This window comes from Sus scrofa, chromosome 14 (genome assembly GCF_000003025.6).
Source record: "Sus scrofa isolate TJ Tabasco breed Duroc chromosome 14, Sscrofa11.1, whole genome shotgun sequence".
Classification (NCBI taxonomy): Eukaryota; Metazoa; Chordata; class Mammalia; order Artiodactyla; family Suidae; genus Sus; species Sus scrofa.
The window spans coordinates 29,216,642-29,230,778 of NC_010456.5; the positions used below are offsets into that span (position 1 = coordinate 29,216,642).

The following is a 14,137-nucleotide window of genomic DNA, read 5'->3' on the forward strand; positions in this document are numbered from 1 at the left end:
CGAGCCACAGCTATCACCAGAGCCACAGCAGTGACAATGCCAGATCCTTATCCTGCTGAGCCACAAGGGAACTGCTCCTCTGTATTTTTATTAAAAAGGCAGGTATCCCTTTTTATGGCTCAAAAAAAAAAAAAAAACCCTCTTAATCATAACTAAATAACCCAACAGATTTAACATGAGGGAAACATGGTGTCTTTGCCCAACAACAAATCGAAGGATGTGTTACTTGCCAGGACTTCAATCTTGAAGTCGTCCATGACATATTTCCAGTACTGGGAGCACTTGATGCTGAAAGGGTCAAAGGTCAGGTTCTCCATGGGGGTGACCAGGCTGTCCACCCTGCCCAGGACATCATCGATGCGCTTGGGATCCCCTGTCACTGCTTTCAGCTCCGGACCAAAGATGTTGTAGAATTCCTCTATAACCTGTGCAATAAGAAACACGAGGAGGTGGCCCCTTGGTTCTCTCGCGATGTCCGAATGAGACATCTGGCTTTGCCTGAGGGCAAGAGTCATGTCACACAGGTAACCTCCTCCCAGTCCAAGCCCTTTGGTACCATGCCCACCACACAAAGGACAAGATCCCAATGCCTGGACACGGCTTACCGCATTTGCAGGTTCAGGCCCACTGTACAAACGACAAATTCCAGGTGCCCTGACATAGCTTACCATGTTTGCACACTCAGGCTCCCACCTATTCCTTCCACCTCCTCCCACACGGCTCTCCCCCTGCCGCCCTGCAGCCACCCCCAGCCTCTTTGAATCCCAGGTTCCTTCCTGTCTCAAGGCCTTTGCACTTAAGAGTTTAAAATGCCTAGGTAGCTACTGCTCATTATTAAATATCCCTTCATCATGTCCAATGCTTTAGAACAGGTCAGGCCCCAGTGCTCACTTCCAGAGGCCCCTCTACTGTTCCTTCCGTCGCGCTCACCTCAGCTGTAGCAATGGATCTGTGTGACTGTCGTGTCCACTATCATTCTCTTCTATTAGACTGTAAGCTCCATGAGCCATAGACTCTATATCGAAGGGGCCAGCTTCATAGATGTGGGACTCAGGAGTCCAGGTTCCAGAGCACCAGGCTGGGCCTAAGGTTCTGCCTTTTTTTTTTTTTTTCTCTTTTTAGGACCACACCTGTGTCATATGGACGTTCCCAGGCTTAAATCAGGGCTGCAGCCACAGCAACAACAGATCCAAGCCATATCTGCGACCGAAGACGAAGCATGTAGCAACACCAGATCCTTAACCCACTCAGTGAGGCCAGGGTTCAAACCCACATCTTCATGGATACTACTCTGATTCTTAACCTGCTGAGCCACAACAGGACCTCCCAAGGCTCTGCTCTTACCATCTTGAGATTCTTGATCATTTTATTTATGAATTTGTGTTTGGTGAAGGAAGTCTGGTGGGACAGTCATGCACACGTGTGAGCAGAGGAGGTGAGAGCTGGGTGTGTGCTGTTCACAATACATCTGCGGACACACAGTGTGAGGCCCTGCGAGCAGAGAGTACCGTGAACCCATGGTGCTCAGGAGGTCTAGGAGACTCAGAGTCAGTACAGGTAAGTGAGTTGCATCTACGATAAGCAAACGAGGACACCAACAGCTCAGAGAGGCCAGTCTCCCTTCAAAACAGAGCTTATTAGGAGTTCCTGCTGTGGCACAATGGGATCAGCAGCATCTCTGCAGTGGCAGGACGAAGGTTCAATCTCCAGCCCAGCACAGTGGGTTAAAGATCTGGCATTGCCACAGCTGCAGTGGGGGTGGAAACTGCAGCTCAGATTTGATTCCGGATATGGCCCGGGAACTCCAATTGCCATGGGGCAGCCAAAATAGGGAAAACAAACAAACAAACAAACAAAAACAGAGCTTGCTTCCAACGCAGAAAGAAAGCAAAGAAACATTCTAAGAAACACACCTGGCCAATGAACTCTGCCTGCCATATTGTTTCTCACTCTCATCCTTCCCTGTATCAGCCAACTGCTCACACTGAAAATGACAACGCAGAAGGAACAGTGGAGGTAGGAAAACACACAACTCCTTAACCTCTCAGCCTTCCTTCTCCACCAGGGAGCTGAGGCAGAGACCTCTGGCAGAAGGGGCGCCCATCCAGAGGTGAAATGAAACCACAGTTGTGTGCAGCGTTTCCACTGATCAGTAACAATGAAATACATCTGCACTTGAGAGTTCCAAAATACTAAGAATTCCCTGGTGGCCCAGCAGTGAAGGATATGGTGTTGTCACTGCTATGGCTCGAGTCACTTCTGCGGCATAGGTTGGATCCCTGGCCTGGGAACTTCCAAGTGCCATGGGCACGGCCAAAAAATAAAAAATAAAAATAGCTCCAAAATACAAACTGTGTCATTTCAGTGATTCCACACACCAGTTAATGCCCTTCTATTTGCATTTTAAGCCAACACTGCATAAGAAAAGATGAATGCTAAAATCCATGCTAATAATTTAAATGTATAATTTTCCTTTACTGTTTTTTTACTTTGCTGCTGTTATGATAAAGCCAAGCCAAGGCAAGAAATAGCTGAAGAAGTGGAAAGGCTTTATATTGCTATACTTTTCACAGCCTTTTTTTTCTTGCTTACTGAACAAGGAGTCCACATCTCTACTGGGCACTGTGGCCATACAGCCGGCCCTGGCCTTTGCTCACCATCATTTCTCTAGCAGGAAGCACAAGTGCCTGGCACGTTGTGAGTTCTTGATAAATAGAATGAATGAAAGGCTGGACCTTCATGAGACAAGGCCTGGCTAGTTCATCCGATCAGCCCCTAAGCTCTTTGTACATTCATTCACAAGGCGGGGGGCGTTGCAGGGGCGGGGGGGGGGAGGGCGGTTCAGATCAAAGGGAAGCACTACCAGACAGAAGGGTAGTCACAGCAATGTCAGGGACAATGCAGCTTCAGGAGAAAGAAGAAGGTCTCAGATCACCTGTGAGGAATTCTGACATTTAATGGAAAGGTAGAGGAGGATGACTTTGCAAAAGACACCAAGAAAGAGTGGCCAGAGTCAAAAGAAAACCTCCAGTATGGAGGTTCCTCAAAAAACTAAAAACAGGGAGTTCCCGTCGTGGCACAGTGGTTAATGAATCCAACTAGGAACCATGAGGTTGTGGGTTCAATCCCTGGCCTTGCTTAGTGGGTTAAGGATCCAGCGTTGCTGTGAGCTGTGGTGTAGGTTGCAGACACGGCTCGGATCCCACTTGCTGTGGCTCTGGCGTAGGCCAGTGGCTATAGCTCCCCGATTAGACCCCTAGCCTGGGAACCTCCATATGCTGCAGGAGTGGCCCAAGAAATGGCAAAAAGACAAAAAAAAAAAAAAAACAAAACTAAAAACAGAACTACCATATGATCTAGCAATCCCACTCCTGGGCATCTATCTGGAGGAAATTGTAATTCAAAATGATACATGCACCCCAATGTTCAGAACAGCACAATTTAAAATAGTCAAGACATGGAAGCAACCCAAGTGTCCATCCACAGATAAGTGGATAAAGAAGATGTGGTGTATATATACACAATGGAATATTACCAAGCCATAAAAAAGAATGATATGTTGCCATTTGCAACCACATGGATAGACTTAAGGGTATTATGCTAAGTGAAATAAGTCAGACAGAGAAAGACAAATACTGTATGATATCACTTATACGTGGAAACTAAAAACTGCAACATACTAGTGAATATAACAAAAAAGAAGCAGACTCACAGATACAGAGAATAAACTACTGGTTACCAGTGGTGGGGGGCAACCCAGGGGGTGGGGATTAGAGGTTCAAACTATTAGGTATAAAATAAGCTACAAGGATACATTGCACAACATGGGGGATACAGCCAATAGTTTGTAATAATTATAAACGGAGTATAATCTTTAAAAATTGTGAATCACCACACTGTATACCTGTAATCTATATGATGTACATCAACTACACTTCAATTTTTTTTAATTAAAAACAAAAGCAGGTGGAGAGGGAGGGATGTCACACAATTCAAGGGAAAGCGACCAAGGGCTGGTGTGCTCTGGTACTCTGTTTGCTCTTGCAGGTGTTTCTCCAGCCAGACCCTCTCTGATTCTCACCTGACATGGAGCCTGGAGACCCACCATCAAAAAGCCAAACTGCCTTCCACCATGCAAATCCCAGCTCTGACCACCTGCACATGCACTGATGAAAGCACACCCCAGACTCCCCACCTGCAAGACTTCGTAGAGGTCCTGGCAGATGGTGGCCATGTAATCTGTTCTCTCAAACAGTCGTTTTCGGTCAAACTCCCATCGAGCTTCTCTCCCCGAGGCCTCGATCTTGGCCCTAATGTCAAAATAGGCCTTTTTCCACATGTTGAGGGTGTTCCTGGCCTCCAAGGTCTTGTGTTGTGCGCTCGCTCGATTTTCTCTGGGAAGCAAAGAGATGCTGTGATGAGCAGGAGGGCAGAGCTGCAGTGGGTCTGAGTCACCACCCAAGAGAGGTGGGGGGCAGGTTTCTAAGGGGACAGTTCTTTTTTGCTTTTTTTGTTTGTTTTTCTTTTTAGGGCGGCACCTGCAGCACAGGTACGTTCCCAGGCTAGGGGTTGAATTGGAGCTGCCGCTGCTGGCTTACACCACAGCCTCGGCAATGCCAGATCTGAGCCGTGTCTTCGACCTACACCACAGCTCGCAGCAAGGCCAGATCCTTAACCCACTGAGCGAGGCCAGGGATGGAACCCACATCCTCATGGATACTAGTCAGGTTCATTTCTACTAGGCCACAACAGAAACTTCTAAAGGGACAATTCTAACCAAGGAGCAGAGCCTCTCTGATGTCACAGAAAGCTTCATCACAGAAAGTTTCTGGGGCCAGCTGCTGCTCTGCCAAAATCGGCAAGGGTGCAGGCAGGAATTCCAGACTGCGTGGCACAGGTTGACCTTCGCTGCAGCTGCTCCTACCCACCACAACATGCAAAGCTTGGGCCACCTGGGCAGCCTTCTGTCTGAGCTCGAAAGGGAGCAGGTAGTACTGAGTCCCAGGCCAGAAGTCAACAGTGGGGACTGCAACATAGGAGCAAAGTGAAAATACTGAGATTTGCGGACCTATTTCACTTATAGACATTCTTTTTTAAGAAAGTAGGAGTTCCCTGGTGGTTCAGCGGGTTAAGGATCTGGCATTGTCACTGCTGTGGCTCTGCTTACTGCTGAGGTATGTGTTCTATCCTTGACCTGGGAACTTCTGAATGCCATGGGCAGGGCCAAAAACAACAAAAAAAAGGAGTTCCCATCGTGGCTCAGCAGTAATAAACCCAACTAGTATCCATGAGGATGTGGGTTTGATCCCTGGCCTTGCTCAGTGGGTTAAGGATCCCGCATTGCCATGAGCTGTAGCACAGGTCACAAACAAGGCTCGGATCCCAAGTTGCTGTGGCTGTGGCTTAGGCAAGCATCTATAGCTCCAATTTGACCCCCTAGCCTGGGAACCTATATGTCACAGTTGCAGCCCTAAAAAAAAAAAAAGACAAGAAAAAAAAAAAGATCTTCAACATTTGATCCTCAGAGGATTTGCCACCTATGGGGTCTGGGCTCTGGGAGTGAGGTTCCCTCATACCACTGGCCTCAGTCTCTCCAAGAATAAATAAGGAAGACAGTCTTGATTAATCCACTCTGTGGAGTATTATTTGGCCATAAAAAGGAATAAAGCATTGAAACAAGCTACAACATGTGAGAACCTTGAAAGATGATGTTGAGTAAGAAGAGGAGCCAGTCATAAAAGACCACGTGCTGTGTGATTCTATTTGTATGAGAGCATAGACTAGGCAAACCCACAGAGTCAGAGAGTAGATCAGAGGTTCCCCAGGGCTGGGGGTAGGGTTCGGAAGGGAGGAAGTGACCATTAAAGGATACAGGCTTTCTTTCTGGGATGAAGAAAATAGTCTAAAATCAATGATGGTGGAGTTTCCACTGTGGCACATGGGATTGGTGGCATCTCTGGAGCACTGGGACCCAGCATCGATCCCTGGCCCGGCACAGTGGATTAAGGATCCTACGTTGCTGCAGCTGTGGCATAGGTTGAAACTGCAGCTGGAATCTGATCCCTGACCTGGGAACTCCATATGCTGTGAGGCAGCCAAAAAAAGAAAAAAAAAATTTTAATTAAAAATAAATAAATATGGAGTTCCCATTGTGGCGCAGCAGTTAACGAACCCCGCCAGCATCCATGAGGACGCAGGTTCGACCCCTGGCCTCGCTTAGTGGGTTATGGATCCAGTGCTGCCGTGGGCTGTGGTATGGGTCGCCAGCATGGCTTGGATCCCATGCTGCTGTGGCTGTGGCTGTGGCATAGGCCGGTGGCTACAGCTTTGTTTGACTGGACCCCTAGCCTGGGTGCCTCCATGTGCCGTGCAGGTGCGGCCCTAAAAAGACAAAAAGACTGAGAAAAAAAAAGGTAGTGAAAAGATATAACCTCAAAGGCATGCCTCTGCTGTCAAAAAAATAAAAACAAATAAATAAAATCAATGATGGCAAATATACTAAAAGCATTAAATTGTCCACTTTAAATGGGCGACTTGCATGGTGTGTGAACTACTTTCCCCAAGGCTCTTTAAGGTCTTAGGACAAACGTAGGGGCGTTCTTCTTTACTTGAACAGAGTCCGCAGATTCACCACTCTGCAGACTCTCTCCGCGATCTCCCAGGCGATGCGCTCCATGAGTGGGATCATCCTCTCGTCTTTGTTGTAGTGTCGGGAGATGATCCACACCATCCTCAGGGCGCTCATCATGGACGGGATGGTTTCCAAGACGACGTGGAAGTTAGACCCGTGCGTAATGTTCTAACCGAGAGACGTGGGCAAAAGAGAAAGGCAAGCAACCTTAGCCTTGGGGCAAACAGTGTGATAAAGCGAGAAGTGTGCAGGAAGTGTCCCTCTTCTTAATCAAAAAAAAAAAGGTCCTTAGGGTGAGAGAAAATGTGTAACAAACCAAAAAGTGTGAAATAGGTCTGTATGTGCTGACATGGAAAGACAGGTAAGATTTACAATTAAAGTAAATAAAGCAGGAGTTCCCATTGTGACTCAGCTAGTTAAGAACCCAATGTAGTGCCCACAGTGCCCATGAGGATGTGGGTTGAACCCCTGGCCTCGCTCAGTGGGTTAAGGATCTGCCGTTGCCATGAGCTGTGGTGTAGGTCGAAGATGGAGCTCAGATCCTGCATTGCTGTGGCTCTGGCGTAGGCTGGCAGCTGCAATTCCAATTTGACCCTTAGCCTGGGAACTTCCATATGCTGCAGGTGTGGCCATAAAAAGAAAAAATAAGTAAAAAATAAAAAATAAAGTAAATAGGAGTTCTCGTCATGGCGCAGTGGAAATGAATCCGACTAGGAACCATGAGATTTTGGGTTCAATCCCTGGCCTTGCTCAGGGGGTTAAGGATCCGGCATTGCCGTGAGCTGTGGTGTAGGTCCCAGAAGCCACTCAGATCTGGCATTGCTGTGGCTCTGGCGTAGGCCAGCAGCAATAGCTCCAATTTGACCCTAGCCTGGGACTCTCCATATGCCACGGGTGCAGCCCTAAAAAAAAAAAAAAGACAAAAGACAAAAAAATAAAAATAAAAATAAAGTACAGCAATTTGCAGATGTGTATGTGAAGTATGAGTGTGTGTATACATATTATTTATATATAATTATACTATATTTTGCGACAAGAATGCCACTGAATGAATTGAAGCTGGCATTCTAGAGGTGCACTTACCAGTGCCAGGATTTCCAGAGTTTGAGAAAATGGGTGTGGCAAGAAATGAGGTGTTTGCGACAGCACTCAGAACGTCTAAAAAATATACGTATTTTGGGAGTTCCCTAATGGTCTAGTGGTTAGGTTTCAGCACTTTCACCACTGTGGCCCCAGTTCAATCCATGGTCTACAGAGATTCCACATCAAGCCACTACATGCCATGGCCAAAATATATATATACTTATCTTAACGCCTATTAGAAAAATACATAACTGTATATCAAAGCTATGACTACGCAGGTTTTATAATTTAAGATGAGGCTAAATTACACACACATACACACAAATAGACATAAATACATTTAAAGTCAACGTAAACATGTTTCAAACACACAAAGGGATGGCAAAAAATCCAAAAATGATACGTGAGTGAAGGAAGCTTGGCTCTCACTGATCTTTGCAAGCCACTCATTTTGCAGAGACGATCAACAAATCCCAGAGGAGGAAACGGTGTTGTCACTAACATCAACTCAGTGGCAGATTCCACTTGGCCCTCAAGCCCTCAGACTGGATCGATTATTGTATCACTTATACAAGAACATATACATAAGTTCTGTGTGTACCATTGTACAATTGTTGTGCAGGTACAGTTACACTCGTACAGTCTGGACAGGTACCACTTGTACAATTGCTTTCCCTATGCAGCTGTTGATGTGCTAAGTGCTCTGCACGACTAAGTTCATTTGAACCTTCCAGCAACCATTTGAGGTAGGTTCTCTCATGATGCCAGTTTTCCAGAAAAGGAGACTGGCTCAGAAAAGTCGCCTATGCAGACATGGAGTGCTCGGGACCTGGGCCGATGCTTCCATGGTGCTTCACTTTGGAAAAAGAGTTAGGTGGTATCTCAGACAGTTAAACATAGACTTATCATATGAACCCAGAAATTCTACTCCTGGGTTCTTACCCAAATGAACTGAAAGCAGAGATCCAACAGATATCAATGCACCCATGATCACAGGTGCCTTCTTCACAACAGCCAAAAGGTGGAGACAACCCAAATGTCCATCAACAGATGAATGGATAAATGAAACATACAATGGAATATTACTGAGCCTTAAAAAGGAATGAGATTCTGACATATGCTACCACATGCATGAATCTTGAAAACATGATGTTGCGTGAAATAAATAAGACACAGAAGGACAAATATTGCAGTTCCCGTTGTGGCTGAGCAGGTTACAAATGTGACATGGTATCCATAAGGCAGGTTCAATCCCTGGCCTTGCTCAGTGGGTTATGGATCTGGCATTGCCACAAGCTGTGGTGAAGGTTGCAGATGTGGCTCAGATCCCATGTCACTGTGGAGTAGACCAGCAGCTGCAGCTCCAATTGGACCCTAGCCTGGGAACTTCCACACGCCATAAGTCGGCCCTAAAAAAAAAATGACAAATACTGTATGGTTTCACTCATATGAAAGAAACAAATTCATTGAGACAGAAAATAGAATAGAGGTTACCAGAGGGTGGGGGAAACCGGAGTTGTTGTTCAAGGGACAGAGAGTTTGTCAGGCATGGTGAAAAAATTTTGCATATAGACAGTGATGATGGGTACCCTGCACTGTGTATGTACTTCATGCTACCAAACTGTACTCTTTCAAGTGGTTAAAGTAATAAATACTATGTGATATATAGTTTACTACAATTTTTTACATGCTGAATAAACAAAAGGAAGTTAAATCCATGGGACATCTAGTTTACAGCGTTGACTTTCTTTCAACCAGCATGACTTTCTGCACCCAGCTGCAATGCACCCAGCATACCTTGAAATGACGTTCCACCGTAGAAAGAAACCGCACATTATCTGAAGCCTCCATGTGGAACTTGAATAATTCTGTTAAGACAGGCTGAAGGTTGGCCACAAGCATAGAATCTGATTCCCTGATCACATCCAAGACTTTTCTGACTACTGGAAGCTTTGTTTGTTCGTGGAGCGCACTTAGGGTGGCATTTCTTTCTCGCCAGAATTCAATTTCAGCCAGGGGACCATTACCCTGAGAGGTGACAGGAGCACACAAACAACATCATCATTAGCGGAGAGTGGACACTTGTGGTCATTCCTCCAAATTCTCCAGTTAGGGCCCAAACCATACAAGTACTTCAGGGTGTGGGCACCTGACCTAGGATGGTTCAGGATGAAACTCAGGACTCTAGTTGGGACTGCTAGACAAAGACATTTCATGTCTCTCTAACAAGGTGATACCAGGGTGTGGGGCCCAAAACCACTATGAGTTTTGGGCCCCACACCCTGAAGGAAAACAGCCTGTGACGGAAGACCCCCTCATAGAGGAGATGGGAACCAAGAGACATGCAGAGAAACACGGCTAAGTGCCAGAGTCCTGATTAAACCATACCTGAAACCAGATCTACCTCTGGAATTTTTGGTTACCTGAGCCAACAAATCCTCTTTCTTATTTCAGCCAGCTGAGTTGGGTTTTCTTTTTTTTTTTTTTTCATTTTAAAATGTTTTATTTACCTTATTTCCACAGCAGCCCTATGAGGTGTTTCTCTCTGCCCAACATCTTACTGAAATGCAGCTCCTATTAGCCCATCTAATATACTTTTTTTTTTTTTCCCACTGTACAGCAAGGGGGTCAGGTTATCCTTACATATATACATTACAATTACATTTTTCCCCCACCCTTTATTCTGTTGCAACATGAGTATCTAGACATAGTTCTCAATGCTATTCAGCAGGATCTCCTTGTAAATCTATCCTAAATTGTGTCTGATAATCCCAAGCTCCCGATCCCTCCCACTCCCTCCCCCTCCCATTGAGTTGGGTTTTCTGATTGGTTTGTTTTTTATTTTCCAGTCCAAACATCCTAACTGATACACAGTATTATCTTTATCAATCCAGGGAGTAATGAAGTAGAACACAAACCTCAGAAAGCCTAGGCATGATATCTTGGGTAGGTTTACTTTGATATTTTTAAGGAGATCATGAAACAGAAAAAAGCTAGATCACACAGATCCCCAGACTCTCAGCTTTTTCTTGAGAAGGCAAGCATGAACTGGATGGACCAGGGGTCTTCAAAAGCACTGCCTGGGTTACCTGAGGTGTTTTTTTCATCTGGCCCTCAAGGGCTGCAGATATCTGATTCAACCAGTTTATCACACATTGCTCCAAAATTTCAACAGTTTCTGGGTCAGCTGCCAGGTCGGACACATCTCCCTCTATGCTGATGCTTGGCATTTCTAACTTGATCTCACCTAGTGGGATAAAAACAGGAAGTCAGCCACTGGCTTAAGAAAAATCATTATGGACTCTAGTGTTTCATCAGCTGGATCTTCTCTCCAGATATCAGTATATGGTCTAGTATATCTTTGTCCTAGTATGTCTGTATCTCATTCTCTTCCATCAGACTGTAACTAAAGCATTTAGATAATTAGATCAATGTTCCAGTGTTAAACTCAATCAAAATGATTTAGTTATTTAAGACACTCCTGAGTTTACAACTTAGTGACTTCAATTTAAAAACTGAAGGATTTCTCTGGTGGCCTAGTGGTTAAGGATCTGGTGTTGTCACTGCTGCGGCTCGAGCCACTGCAGTGGCGTGGGTTTGATCCCTGGCCCGGTGCAGCAGGTTAAAGGATCCAGTGTGGCCACAGCTGTAGTAAAGGTCACAGCTGCTGCTCAGATTCAATCCCTGGCCCAGGGATCTTCCCCATTCCAAGGGTGTGGCCATTAAAAAAATAGTGGAAAAAATTATCAACAGAATTTTTCAGACTGAAAACCTAGGTCTTCAGACTGAAAATATAGAGTGCTCAACAAACAGAATCTTGGAGTTCCTGTTGTGGTGTAAGGGAAACGAATCTGACTAGGAACCATGAGGTTGCAAGTTCGATCCCTGGCCTCACTCAGTGGGTTAAGGATCCAGCATTGCCATGAGCTGTGGTGTAGGTCATAGATGCAGCTCGGATCCTGGGTTGCTGTGGCTGTGGTTTAGGCTGGCAGCTGCAGCTCCGATTAGACCCCTAACCTGGGAACCCTCCATGTGCCGGGGGTGCAGCCTTAAAAAGAAAAAAGAAAAAAGAAAAAAAACCTGAATCTCATAGAGTAGGTAGCAAAATGAATGGAAAAAGAACCACACAAAGGTCCATTATCATAGCATTTTAAAACACTAAGGATAGGAGTTCGCTGGTGGCTCAGTGCATTAAGCATGTTCACTGGTGTGGCTCAGATTTGATCCCTGGCCTGGGAACTTTTGCATGCCAGGGATGCAGCAAAAAAAAACAAGCAAAACGAACAAACAAAAAAACCCTCTAGGGATACAGAGACAATCCTAAAAGTTTACAGAAAGGGAAGGGGGCAAAAAGATAGGAAGAGAGAAAGAAAAAAGAAAGAAGCAAGGAAGAAAGGAAAAAGGCAGGCAAACCTAAAAAGTATCCACTTTCTCATGAGAAACACTGGATGCTAGAAAATGATGAAAAAAACTATTCAAATTTCTATACTAAAATTATTTTAAATATAGACTTCTATACCTAGACAAACTATTCACTAACTGTGAAGACAGAATAAAGGCATTTTCAGACATGTAAGTTCTCATAAAATTACTTCCCACACACCTTTTCCAAAGAAGTTACTTAAGGATGTTCTCTCACACAATGAGGGAGCAAAATCCAACTAAGATTCTCAACCTAGGATCCAGGAAACATTGAATCTGGGGTGACAGCTATGTGTCATGCTGACAGAGCATCTAGCCCACTTTACAACAGCAAGCTAGAAGGATGTCTAATAAGAAAGAGGAGAGGCTTTTGCAAAAACAAAAACAAAGAAGGTTGCACAAGATGACTTTTTTTCTTTTTTTGCTTTTTAGGGGCACACCCAGGGTATATGGAGGTTCCCAGGCTAGGAGTTGAATCAGAGCTGCAGCCACCAGCCTACACTACAGCCACAGCAACACAGGATTCAAGCCACATCTGTGACTTACACCACAGCTCAAGGGGAGGCAGAATATTAACTCAGGTATTCAGTGTAGGAACATGGGCTCGGATACATTCTTTTGATACAGATATTGATTAACATTTGTGGGAGTTCCCGTCGTGGTGCAGTGGTTAACGAATCCGACTAGGAACCATGAGGTTGCGGGTTCGGTCCCTGCCCTTGCTCAGTGGGTTGGCGATCCGGCGTTGCCGTGAGCTGTGGTGTAGGTTGCAGACGCGGCTCGGATCCTGCGTTGCTGAGGCTCTGGCGTGGGCCGGAGGCTGCAGCTCCGGTTCGACCCCTAGCCTGGGGGCCTCCATGTGCCGCGGGAGCGGCCCAAGAAATAGCGAAGAGGACCAAAAAAAAAAAAAAAAAAAAAAAAAAAAAAAAAAAAAAAAACATTTGTGGCTTAAGGGCTCTAGGCAGTAACACCTCCACAGGCCTTGTTTTATCATAGGAAATGCACATTCCCCACAGGCTTTGTCTACCATAGGAAATGCAAATCTCTAGCCCATTCCTCAACTGATACAAAAGGAATGAGAGGAATGGTGACTTAATCTAAGGAAAGAAAAGGACAAAGAAACCATAAAACGTTCATGGGACATTTCTTACCCTAGAACCCCTTTTGGACAAAGACTGATATGGGTAGTTTAGCACGGCCAGTGGGAGAAAACCACATCTTTCTGGACCCCACGTTGGTGCCCCTCCCCACTTTTAAGAGAAAAAAAATCTCTATAGGACAATAGAGAAGGGGGCCCTTCTCCCACCTCCCAGCAGCCCTGGGAGCTATTTGCTTTTCTTTCATAAAGACTTTGCTTGCTTGCTGCCTGTGTGTTCCCAGAGTTCATTCTTCGACTGCCATGAACAAAAACCCAGATTCCAGTATCAACCCGAACACTGGATCCTTAACCCTCTGAGTGAGGCCAGGGATCAAACCCGTATCCTCATGGATCCTAGCCGGGTAACCACTGAGCCACAAAGGGAACGCCAAGAAGACATTTTAAGTAAGGAATGGCAATTGGAAATACCAGAAGAGGAGGAGAAAAGCTGCATAAGAAGGAAAACTTGGAGTTCCCATTGTGGTGCAGTGGTTAACGAATCTGACTAGGAACCATGAGGTTTCGGGTTCGATCCCTGGCCCTGCTCAGCAGGTTAACGATCCGGCGTTGCTGTGGCTGTGGTGTAGGCCGCAGACAGGGTTTGGATCTGGCGTTGCTGTGGCTCTGGCGTAGGCTGGCAGCTGCAGCTCCGATTAGACCCCTAGCCTGGGAACCTCCATATGCCACGGGCGTGGCCCTAGAAAAGGCAAAAAAAAAAAAAAAAAAAAGAAGGAAACCTTATCCAAGAACACTACTCTGCTCTGTAGTAAACAACACTCCCATAGCTATAATGATGTAAAAACAAGGTTCACTACATAATGAAAAGAATAATGCAATTCTAAAGGAAGCTAGCAGGGGGAGCA

The 14,137-nt window shown here is 45.5% G+C and overlaps 1 protein-coding gene across 11 annotated transcripts in view; it reads right to left on the reverse strand.

Moving 5' to 3' along the window:
• DNAH10 (dynein axonemal heavy chain 10) overlaps positions 1-14,137 on the reverse strand; it is a 154,776-nt gene that overhangs the window by 121,162 nt on the left and 19,477 nt on the right. For all 11 annotated transcript variants that reach the window (XR_002338322.1, XM_021072222.1, XM_021072219.1 and 8 more), the window contains 5 exons: positions 10,804-10,961; positions 9,512-9,742; positions 6,609-6,799; positions 4,196-4,394; positions 231-425 (listed from right to left, as the gene is read on the reverse strand). Coding sequence is in view for 10 of the 11 variants with exons in the window: in XM_021072222.1 (XP_020927881.1) it covers positions 231-425; positions 4,196-4,394; positions 6,609-6,799; positions 9,512-9,742; positions 10,804-10,961 (974 nt within the window). In the remaining variant the exon portion in view is untranslated. The remainder of the gene's footprint in view (positions 1-230; positions 426-4,195; positions 4,395-6,608; positions 6,800-9,511; positions 9,743-10,803; positions 10,962-14,137) is intronic.